This window comes from Rhinichthys klamathensis, unplaced genomic scaffold, assembly GCF_029890125.1.
Source record: "Rhinichthys klamathensis goyatoka isolate OS25496 unplaced genomic scaffold, OSU_Roscu_1.1 h1tg000417l_1, whole genome shotgun sequence".
Lineage (NCBI taxonomy): Eukaryota > Metazoa > Chordata > Actinopteri > Cypriniformes > Leuciscidae > Rhinichthys > Rhinichthys klamathensis.
In genome coordinates, this window is record NW_026606915.1 from 596,871 (window position 1) to 608,977 (window position 12,107).

Here is a 12,107-nt window from a genome sequence, read left to right on the forward strand (position 1 = left end):
CTATGCTTCCAATTGTGTATCTAGGAACATTTAATGCCTTCGCTATCTTTTTTGCATCTTGTTCCTTGCTTGTGGAGGGCGATGATACCTTCTCTTAACTTTTTGGACCATTCTTTTGCCTTAGCCATATTTCTAACTTGCAGTCAAACGTGAAACTCTACAAACCTAGCCAGTTCAGATATTTCATGTGTTTTAGCTCAAGCACACCTGGTGAAACTAATGAAGCCCTTGATTAGTTGCTTCAGGTGTGCTGAGACAACACCTTTCTGCAGATTTGTGCTGTGTTGAATAATTTTGAAACTGCAGAAGTCATTAAAAGTTGCATTTTCAGTTAATTTGGGGAACATTTGTTGTGTTGAGCTATTTCAATGACTTTTGTTTGATATGTTTATTGCAAACAGCTGAAAGTCTGTAAATTTTGCCAATAAACCTGATTTGCAATGGGTGTTGAATAATTTTGATTGCATCTATATATATATATATATATATACATACACATACATATATATATATATATAGTGTGTAAATATATATATATGTATATATATATATTACATTTTATTGAATAATGGTCAATGTATTCCAATTTCCTTCCCTTCTCCACTCTTTTGTCCTCTCTTAATTTTTTTTCTCGTAATGACCAAAATGCCCATTTTGATTTCACCCCTTCCAGCACAAGCTTCGTAATTAGTTTTCATACGAAACTCTTTCTTTAAGCTCCTCTGCCTCCCTCTTCTCCTCAACCAAACTCATGACTGTGAAGCCAATTTACATCCTCTGACTTGCAAAAGGATTAACGTGAGAAGAACATGTGTGAGAACCCATCTACTCCCCTGCTAAACTATTCCTACATCCTACTTTTAATTTAGCCACATTTATTTTTGCCCGTGATACAAAGTTCTAAGCCGCACTGTTTTTCCTAATCATCTCACTTTCCAGTTCGACTTTGCCTTAATATACACTCAGAATAACTCTTTGTACCCTCGGTGTGCCCCTCCCCCTGACGCCCGTCGACACAGTGGCGTAGTCATCTGCCCTTAACATCTGTCACCACCCGTCACTGTGAAGTCATCCACCCAGACCGGCTTAACGCTCAGCCCCCTCTGTACAAATACAGACTACAGAGCGCGGGCCACAGACGCTGACTAGTCAGAGTCTGACAAGAACACAAACTGACTGGACTGTGTCAGACAATGATACAAAAACATTTTCTTTTAAGGGACAGATATGTACTTTGAAAACAAAAAAAGGAAAAGTATATCCTGCGATTTTTGAATGAGGCTGACACTTAGGGTCCACACCACCTGTTGTCATTCCTTAAAAGTGACACACACCTCTCCAGCTGTTACTAGGTCAGGCACGGATTGTCAAATCTGCTTTGGTTGCGAGTACAGAAGTGCTAAAGGTTGTCAGGACAGCTGTCGTCAAAACAGGACGTCTTTGCGTCAGCAGCCGGGACAGGTGTGCAAAACGACATCTAAAAAAACCATACAGGTGTCAAGGAATCACAGTTTGGGCCCTCTGCTATCAAATAAGAAGCATTTTATTCAGTGTAAAAGAATGCCTAAAAATGACTCTCTGAATTTTCCCCAAAATACAACAAATGAACAGAACAGCTTGACTGTATATTTTCTCTCTGTATATTTTTATTTACAATACTTTTTTAATGCCAGGTAAAAGTATTAAATGCAATACATAAATATGAACATAGTAATGTTTTTTTTTTCATACAAATTTGCATATAACTAAAGGCTGAAATTCAACATACTCTCAACAGACATCTTTTTTTTAAGGAAACCTCACTCCCTAAAGAAGAAAAGACGTTATTATACACAACATATGCACTCGGACTCGCTTACATTAAGATATGCAGACACACAAAAATGACAGGTGCATTGTGGGTGCATTTCAAAACCAATAAAAAGAACAATGTTTCACAGACTCAGGTCTGACTTTATGCGTATACTATTGCGGTGTTGCAAATGCACTAAGGAGGGTCAGCTCATCTCGATTTGACAACAGGAAGAAGGGCTTGTGCGCAAAATTCCCCCCCGTGCGCACAAATACGCTCACACAGAAACCGACTGCACCGCCTCACAGTCTTATTAAAAAGTCTACGTAATGTTCACACAAAATTAACAAAATTAAAACTCCCAGACCACTGAAACTCTAAAGCGCAGTTGTGACAGATTGGAGGTTATTGGTTCTAGAATGTGGGAACAGAGTTGCCTACAACAGATGAATCTCAATCTTTCATTCTAAAACAAAGAAAAGGTATGATGTCACAGTAGCAAGTTCACATTCTAAAATAATGCTAAAAAATGGCCTTGACAACTGGGCGGCCCCACATTCCAAGTGATTTTGTTAGAATGACAAACTGCAGTTTAACAGACCAACACATGCAGCGCACACCATCAGGTAGAGCTTTGACATCTCTTGAAAATCCAGCGTCTTTCATGATAAGACAAAAGGCTAAACAACACTACTTACTCAGAAACTACACGGCCACGTTTTGGCACAGAGTATCTGCCACTCCCATTGCATGAGGACAGGAACAAGCAAAAAAACAAAACAAAACAAAAAAAACAGCTAAAATGTCCTGAAAGGTGTCCTATGTTTTAGGGGGAAAAAAATAATTTGCAATAACTAGCATAAAACACCACAGAGAGGGGAAAAAAAACGGAAAGAAATTAATACCTATTAGAAAACCAAAACCTGTCAGACCGTTCATGCACGAGCCTCAGACGGTACAGTTCTCTCGTTTTCTTCTTGAGGTGATCGAAAAACACAAGTCCGTTTTTCAAGTCGTCCATTTTATCCACCAGTGTTCTTGAAGAAAGAGGGAAAAGCTTATATTCTCTGGATCTTATCGGCAACTACAACTGGATTCTCCTTACGGATCTTAGCAGCGGCTTCTGCCTTGTAATCGTACGTGCAGTTGTGCTTGTCAGAGTACCGGTGAATTCCACAGAACAGATTACCACATCGACAGCCAAAACCTGTAAAACAAGAGAAAACATAAGACCTCCATTCATAGTATGACTGTCAAACTAATAACAGAATGACCAATCCATGAGCCTCACCTGTTAGGCCGACTCTCTTACGGCAGGTAAAGCATCTATTTTTCTTAGGTTTGATGGAGTCTGGGATCTTGTCCTCGTCGCTTCCCTGAGCCACAGCGATAGGGGAGTAGGAGGAGGTGGGCTGTGTTATAACTGTGGGAAGAATAGAGACAAGAAGGATTGTTAAATAAAACAGTTGCAATGTGGCATGGGTGGATTCTGGAAGCAGTTTCTAGGGTTTAAAGGGCAAAGAAGTACGGTCACAATTTTATAGGGCTGTTCCTTAAAATAAGCTCTGCCACAAACCCCAAAGTCCCAATTTCTGTCAGAATGAAGTTATTAACACTGCATGAACTCGCATTAAAACTGGAGCAGACCCAAAGATGGCTCTGTTTGTTCTTGGGTCTGGGCTGACAATTAGTGTACGATGTCAAAATACTTCTGAAGACATGTTGGAAGTTGAATTTATAGCAGCGAAGTCCATTTTAGTAAAAAGAGGAACTGACAAAATAGAGCTTACTGTCTGAAGGCCCAACTACCACAAACTTCACTTCAGTACTTCGATTGACATTGACATTGTAAATAGAGTCTTATAAATAAACACACCTTGCAACACCTGAATGGTTGCAGGAATGGTGATAAGTGATAAAACCAATAAAAGTCATCTTGCTCACTGCTCCAGCTGCAAAAATGTGAAAATATATTTAGATAGCACCGTTTCGGTCTACCAACATTCGTCAGACTTTTTTTTGTTGAAAAATCCCAATACAGACATTATAAATTCCCCCCGGTGCACAATTTGTTTAAACATTATTTTAAGGGTTGTGATCAGGGCTTGGCATTAACTTTTTTGCTCACCAGCCACTGTGGCTAGTGATTTTAAAAAGTTTAAGTTTAAATTCAAGCCTTGTAACACCACCAATATTCATTAGGAGCAAAAGAACGGGTGAGTGCGAGGAGGCGGGTTTGTGCATCAACTCGCTGTCAGGGAGATGAGAGAGCGAGAAAGCACAGCTGGTATCGTGTATCTATTCTGCAGAAAATAAGTATTGGGAGAGTTTAAGATTTGATATATCAAAAAATGTATATTTTTGACACTACATTGCACTTAGTTATTTCAGATGCCCCTTTAAAAGACTACAATTGAAAAATGTATACATTATATATAAAATCGAAATCCACCTGCTTTTGGGAGGTGTTAATGTCAAGCCCTGGTTGTGATATGAATGAAATGTTTAGCATAATTATCTACATTTACCAATTTTAATACGTTTAACATTTCATTCTGCTTTCTAAATACTGGTGAGAAATCATGAGATCAAATACAATCATTTTTTTCCCAATGACAGCACACATTTTAACAGTATGAATCTACATATAGTTTTGTGGAAGAAAAAAAAGATCAAATCTCAGATTAAACTTTATAAAAAGCTAATATTTTCTAGAATATATTTTGCAACAATGACAATGTAAAAGACAGTTATATTTCTTTTTTAATTTATTTTTAGAAACAATTATTTAATTCAGTAAGTTGTCTTTGCAAGAAATCACACTTAATATTTTTTTTATATTAAGTATAAATACTTTATATTTCAGAAAGTGAGTCCATTTTGTCGACTTGTAAGTTTGAAACACCCAGTGTTAGACTAAACAAGGAGCTTTGTATGTCTACTTCAAAATATATTTGATCATTTTTAAGTGCAATTACCTGGTTCAATAGCCTCAGTTTTAGGAGACAGAGCTTTTTCCTCTCTAGAAATACTCATTTCTGTCATCTGTTGTGTCACCGGTAAGGAGGTTGAAGGAATACTTCTGCAAAAAAACAACAACAAAAACAGTGGGGTTGCAGCACCTGGCTTTTCTTGAAACACATGAGATCATTGAAATGTCAAGCAGCTGATCATAAAATGCATCCTTTCTCAATCTGAGGTTTAACAACAAACACACATGTGAAGTACTCACTCTCTCATGGTATCTGTTCTGGGTGCAGGTGAGGCCTCTGCTTTGTTTATGCTGGCTTCTAGTCTCTGTATAGCACAGGCCTCTGCTGAGGGGCTGCCAGCTGGTCCAACAGAACACAAAGACACAAATCACAAACAGTGCACAGGTGCAGCTGTGCTACAGTATACAAAAGGCCTGTGACACAAAGCAGTGCTGCCTAATACAAAACAAGTGCAGCTTATTACTGTTTCTCAGGGACGTCCCAACATAGAGCTAGAGACCTCAAGAAAAATATGGAACTCAAAAACAACTCAGCTATCACTGGGTGCAGGTGGGTCTGAAATGTCTTACAAGCAGTAATATGGGGGCCTGTTATTGCTGTAACAACTTTAATGTCATCGTCTCCAAGAGGTGCAATGAATGAGAGCCCTTATACCCTAGTATAACCAAGTTGTTTGTGTAGTCTGTAACCATAGAGAGAGCTTTCCAGGAGGTTAGACAAACAGGTTAATGTTTCAGTGTGACTTACCCAGGGGGCTCATGGGACTACGATCACTGCTTTGCTGTCTGTTCAGGTGCTCCTTATAGCACACCGAGCACATGCCATTGGTCCTGGGGTTGCCATAGAAACCACAGCCTGTGGTACACAATATAGGCACAGGACTCTGGTTTGTCTCTTGGGCCATTGCTAATATCACAAAAGAAAACAGACAGAACAGGAATGTCTTGTTAATAATGACAGCATTGTGGTTGGCTGTGAGTAGAGGAGATTATTGTTTTCAAGGTGCACTCAGCTAAAAACTAGTTGTTAAACTGTTTTAACATACATGGACTGGGTCACCATCATCATGGATGTTGCTATGTTCAGGTCACATAACCAGTCAGAGTTACATGTATTATGATAAGAACCATAGTGCATGTATGTATATACAGTGAATAAACAAGTAAAGATTACTTAAAAAAACAATATTACCAGACCAGATAAAATATGCTGTAAGAAAGAAAGAAGTTGTAGTAACAACTGGTCATGTGACCTCAACATGGCGGCCCAACTCCATGTAGAATAAAAGAAATGTTTCTAGAAAACTGTCCTTATCTCATGTAAATGTAAGTCATTTGAATGACATTTAACAAAAGTATAACTCATTTCTTTGTGTAAAAATTAATTAGCACTAAAGTCACATTGTGCACCTTTAAAGCAGAATGGTTTAAACTTCTCTAGAGTCTCTAGGCGTGAATACACTGCCGCTATAATTAAAGGGCATTGTTTTATCTCAGCCAAAAATAAAGACAAGATCCTCAACCACCCTCCTCAGGACAGAGTAATTATAGTGAAGTCAACCGTCAGACCGGACTAATAGAGTTCTGCTGCATCTATTTCTAGCCACATCCAAAATGAACCCGCTTCCAAGTCTGTAAATAAAGTACACATAAAACAACACGATACAAGCTCTCCCACCTAACCATGACTAAACAAACGAGTGGGTGTTAAACGTGATATGCAATTTCAGGAGGCCGTAAAGGTGACATCTTTCCAAGACTCTAATGATATTTTTAAGCAAAAGAAGCACACAAATGCTGTTAGGACAGTGTTCACGTGCTCAACCATGGAAGTCAAGGCACCGACACCAGCTGACAGACACCACACCACTGATCAATAACCACTCACAAACACTCGTGCTAGTCAATGCTGGCGGGTTAACAACTTTAAACCTTCACCAACCAAGAATTAAAGGTCATTTAACAGTCTGGAATGACGGGACAGCCGTGTCCGTGATGGCTGTGTCTCAAAACCTGGCGAGCTGACTATCTAGACAGCATAATGGGGCATCATAAGCGCGTGGCTACCTAGGTAACGTTAGGCAGCTTACTTCGGTCGAATCTCACAGACAAACTAAACTGGGTGGATTGTAGAGGACTGAAGGAACTAGAAAGGCAGGTAAAAGCCCAAAATAGCAAGACATCAAATATCATGACACATCCAAACGCAATCATCGCGACTATGAAGCAGCACTGGCTTTGTTTAATCTTCCTTCTTTGTCCCTTTGCTCCAGGATTTCCTCCCCTGACAGACAATCTGCCCTTTGAACAAGCCCGAAACAAAAAGCTAACTGGTTTAGCCAGTTGTTTGTCTGGGTTACTATTATATCATAGAGCAGGAAAACGCGAAAAACTAAACGAGATTTCCTTGGATTTATAAGGGCACGGTCGAACAATAAACAACCCACCGCCACAATGAAGATAATCCGTTGGATTGTGCGTCTGTTTCAAAAACCACTGTTGAAATTCTGAATTAAAAAAAAGATTCAACAACAGACAGTCGCAATTCGACTTCTACATCAATGAACAAGATGGAAAAAAGTTGGCGATTGTCCGTGTCTTGTGTTTTATGTAGAAGAGTCACGTTCTGGGGCTTGTGATGTTCATGAAGGTGCTGCTGACAACTTGGGACACTTTGTTATTTTAGGGATCCACCCGTTGAACAAAAAAACCTCAATACCTCGAGCAACCCTGGCGTTTAACGTATAAGTTAGATCCGATCGAGCGGTTTAACTCGCTGTGCTACACGTTCCGAATCGGTAATCGTTAATCGCTCCATTTTTCGGGGTCAGTCTTTCTGTGATCACAGCGACAAACCTCTGATTATCACCTAAAATAAAATTCAAAAAACGTTGCGGTGCTTACCTTAGTGGATTTTAAAATCTAATCGGTCGATGAACCTCGGTTAAAAAACAGGGACTCTTCGAAAACGAGTTTGTCTTCCTCCCGAGGCTTTGTGTCGGTGATGTAAATAAGTCAATTCCTCTCCTGTCCTCTCCCAAGCTCTCTCTTCTTTCACTCTGTTTGTTTCCTTCTTTAGTAAAGGGGAGTGGCTGATAGCGTCACCATGTCGAGGCAGGTATTCATTGGTCACTCGACGTTTGGGGGCGGGGCCTGGAAGTCAAAGAGGGGCACAGAATCCTCTTTAAGGTTTGCCACCTACACTGATGACGAGTTCAAACCTTCCTGATGAAAGTCTCCTAAGTCTGAAGACACCGACAAAGTCAACAACAGGCTCATGCAATTGATTTAACGGGTACATGTTGTGTTATACATATATTCTCATTTTTATTTGGTACTTTCCACATTTATCAGTGACCAATTTTGTGTTATCTGTCCTACTCTGTTTCACAGCTCTTTTTGTTGTTGGCACTACAACATTTGGCATGTGTTGACACTCTGTTGCCATCTTTACATTGCAAAGGCGGCACAGGAACTGCATCTGAAGTGGTGCATTTACACAGACTGGTTAATGTTGCACAGAGGTGTCAGAAACGCATTCACATAGGAATTACAATGGCAGAAACAATGTTATGAAAATTTGTTTGTAAGTAGGAAAATATAAATGTAGATAGATAAATTGATGTGGAAAATGAATTAGAAATAATGAGATATATACTCTCTGTCAGGACAACAGCGAAGTTTAAGGCCTGTTCAGAGCAGCCTGTGTAAAAAAGATGTTTACACGATCTGTTCTGGAAATCTGATTTCAAAGAAGTTCATTCATTTTGTTACCTCTGTTCCTGGAGATGCTGACAGCTCTCGTGTTTTTCATTACACACATACCTAGGTGTCAGTCAGCAGCAAACACTCATGTGAACATGTGAACTGTATGAACCCACGATCAGCATTGGTGTGAGTGAGATTCCTTTCAGTGTAACCCAACTCAGTGGGTCCTGAGGGTGGCTTTGCACATGAGCAAAGGCAGAAGCCGCATGGTTGTTTGTGAAAAGAACAGTTTGAGGTGGAGGAGGGGGACGAGTTTAAAAACTGCAAATATAGGGGAAATAAACTTGCCTGAACTAGTTTAAGTTTGGTGTGTGTGTGTGTGTGTGTGTGTGTGTGTCTGCATGCATTTGTTGTGTGTCTGCATGCATTTGTTGTGTGTGCCAATAATATGCTGTACAAGGGAGTGGCTTAATCTACAGCATGTTTTTCCTTTAAACTGATGTTTTTGGTGTGTCAGGGCTGAAGTAGAGATCCAAGCCCATGTCAAACGTGAGAACAAGGCAAACAAACACCATGTGATTTTTGCATTTTTATGCATAGATAACAGTAGGACAGTAGGTCACTCTCTTCAATGCAAGGTAAATGTGTAAATGCTGCCTTATCTGCATGTATCCTGAAGCACACAGAACCTCACTGCGTTTACATTTCGCAGAAGCTTTCAAGATATCCACCTTATAATATAATATATTGTTTTCCTTATTTACATACATAACTGCTCTTTATGATCCAGTTAAGTGGAAGTAGTTTTGCATTTGGATACCATTCTTGGCTGTGGGAAATGAATTAGTTAGATATGTGTTTTCTCATCATTCGTGGAACACGTGGACAAAAAGATATTGTATATTTAGACTGTGTTGTACAGTAAGGTAATTTTCCATTTTCCGTCTATTTATGCTTTTACAAGTGTTAAGCTCCAAAATGACTGAATACAGAGTTGAAACACACAAATAACACTCACATGAATTTTTTTTTTATAGTGTATAGTGATTTAAGTAACCTCTTGTGCCATAAGGTGTTTGTTAGGTTGCCAACCGTGTCATAAGTTGAGTTGTAACAGCTGCCGGTGCCATTGGCTTACTTGTGTTGGCCCATAACAGCATCAGGATCAGATAAACACTCTGAACATCCTCACACTCATAAAGTGTGTCTTCATCACCTTAAGGCAATGATGATCTAATGAACGTATTGGATTATCTCCACAGAAACACATACACAAACACTGGTTATTCTTCATGAGGTCATGAATGAAACCTGTTAGACAATAGGCTACATTTTTTAAACAAAATACTTTACTATGGAACGATAGAAAACTATTAGTGACGCAGAGTTATGATGGTTAACTAAAATCATAAAAAAAAAAACATTTTTTGTTATTTGAAATAAAATAAATATACAATTTAAACTTATTTCAGTTCAGCTAGTTGCCAAGGCAAAATTTCTAAATAAATCTTGATAAATACAAAATATCTTAATAAAAACTAGATATTAGATATATAGCCTAGATAAAAAAATAAAAAAAAACACATAACAAATGGCTAAAACTTAGAGAATGGAGAAAATAAAAATAACAACAAAATCAATATTTTTATTGATATTAATATCAATGTAAATCAAAACTATAACAGTAGCCTATGTCTAAATAATACTGAAATTAGGTAATAACACATTACCAGTATTCTAGAATGACAGAATGTATTTAAATCCATAAAATGCGCCGTTTAAACCAGCCTTGCTTTACCTGTCAGTTGATCCACTTTATTTTGACAGCTTCTTCCTGCCCTTGTAGTTGCTTCAAGTATGCTTTCACTTTGGCTCTTATTCCTCAAGGGAGATTTGCTGTTCAGTTGCTCAAAAGTACCCTTCTGACAGTTTTTCACAGTATAAGTGTATTTATTCTATTATTTTATATAAAAGTGACCCTGCTTGTAACTGTCAACATTTTTAAAATATGGCTTCAGCAATCACATCTGCATAATTTGACATCTTCCACTTAAAAAAAATAATAATAATCCTCATCACAGAATGATAGTCTTCAGTCAAAGGCTATTAAATTCCTGTTATAATCATTTATTGTACAGCTTTATTAATGTATTGATTCTGTTTAAAACATATTTTAAAAAGTTAAATGAACAAACAATCAGAGGAAAACTGTCTTGAGTCTACAAACCAGTCAGCAGCCTTGAGTGTGAATATTTTTAGTCCTCTATCACCAATGTGATGTAAACAAACATTAAGTAGCCTATGTAAGTTTTCTTCATGTTCTAGTACACTCATCCATATTTAATCACAGGATCAATCTACTACAATTTCCCCATCACAAGTTTCGTCCTGTACCTTGAGCAAATGAACAACGAAGAGTGCAAAATAGAAATGAATCATCTTTCCAGTGGGTAGGCTACTCTTTTCTTTTCCTGGACATGCAGTACTGAGAATATGACTTGAATGAAAACGTGAGAGTAACAGGGTACCGGCTCTTCTATAAATATAAACCTTCATCCACCCATGATATTAAATATCCTGACTATAGGATTCTTCAGAGTAATGGAATGCAGAACAGCAGCGTCGGCTCACATGATCACCTGAGGGCGGTTCTGATGACAACATTAAAAAAAGAGACACTGTGACTCAAATGAAAGCTGCCAGCTCATAGTTTTAGTCACGTCTATTGACGCTAATAGCTCTTTATGGTGTCGTTTTAGCATTATTTGTACTGTAAGTTTTGTAAAAAAAATGTTTGTCAAATTCTGTTAAAGTAAAAACCTTTTTCTTTAAGACATGATTGGGAAAAGAGGAACGTTTCTCTCATCAAAGGTGTGCCAGTGGCTGAGGGAGTGAGGGGGAGAGAAGGAGGCATGCTCAGAATACAGTTACACCCTGTGTCAATCCTCCGGAGATGGAATCCCCAAATGGTGCTGCTAAACTTAGCCGAGGAAAACAATCTCTCTGCAGGGCGAACAGACAAATACTAAGGGAAGACACTCAAGCACAGGGATCACACACACAGATATTGACACAATATGCACAGAAAACACTGTGTACATGTAAATACCTGCTGACTAAGTGGGTAATGTGCATCAGAAATGGGTCAAACATTGAAAATTCAATATAGCCTGACATCATTGAATTCCCCCAGACTGCTCATTCATTTCAACAGAACAGCCCCAAACGTTTATCTTTAGTGACACCAGGTGGTCAGGCTGTGTAACAGCAATGAAGGAATCCACAAATTCTATTGGTGGCGTTTGATTCAGTGCTTTGCTTTGGAGATAGACCTCACTTTTTTGTTAGCTATGTCTATCACATCATGCACTGAACATCATCCTTACATTAGTTGCAAAGAGAAATAGGTGAAATCCCTATTTTAAGGATGTAATAATGATAAGATTCCATCAGTAAATTCCAAATTACTGGTTGATTCCCACCATTGATTAGTATTAGCGTCCCAATTCCTTAACCACAAGGTTACCACTGCCTTCTGGTCTCAGTATCATCTGTTCTGTTATTATTGTTCTGTTCTTTCTTTTTTCTTTCTATCTGTCTAATTCACATTATTAA

At 38.5% G+C, this 12,107-nt stretch overlaps 1 protein-coding gene across 2 annotated transcripts; it reads right to left on the bottom strand.

Annotated features, from left to right (window-relative positions):
• Window positions 1–1,626: 1,626 nt before the first annotated feature.
• On the bottom strand, window positions 1,627–7,840 carry zfand5a (zinc finger, AN1-type domain 5a). 2 transcript variants are annotated; one of them, XM_056235226.1, is made up of 6 exons: window positions 7,689–7,840; window positions 5,533–5,691; window positions 5,025–5,124; window positions 4,771–4,871; window positions 3,084–3,215; window positions 1,627–2,999 (listed from the first exon to the last, which is right to left on the bottom strand). In XM_056235226.1, exons 2-6 carry the CDS (start codon window positions 5,687–5,689, stop codon window positions 2,851–2,853), a joined length of 639 nt encoding a protein of 212 aa, XP_056091201.1. In that variant the 5' UTR covers window positions 5,690–5,691; window positions 7,689–7,840; the 3' UTR covers window positions 1,627–2,850. The 2 variants fall into 2 exon arrangements, with proteins under 2 accessions (XP_056091201.1, XP_056091200.1); XM_056235225.1 differs by having other exon boundaries at window positions 4,771–4,874.
• Between the last annotated feature and the right edge of the window lie 4,267 nt (window positions 7,841–12,107).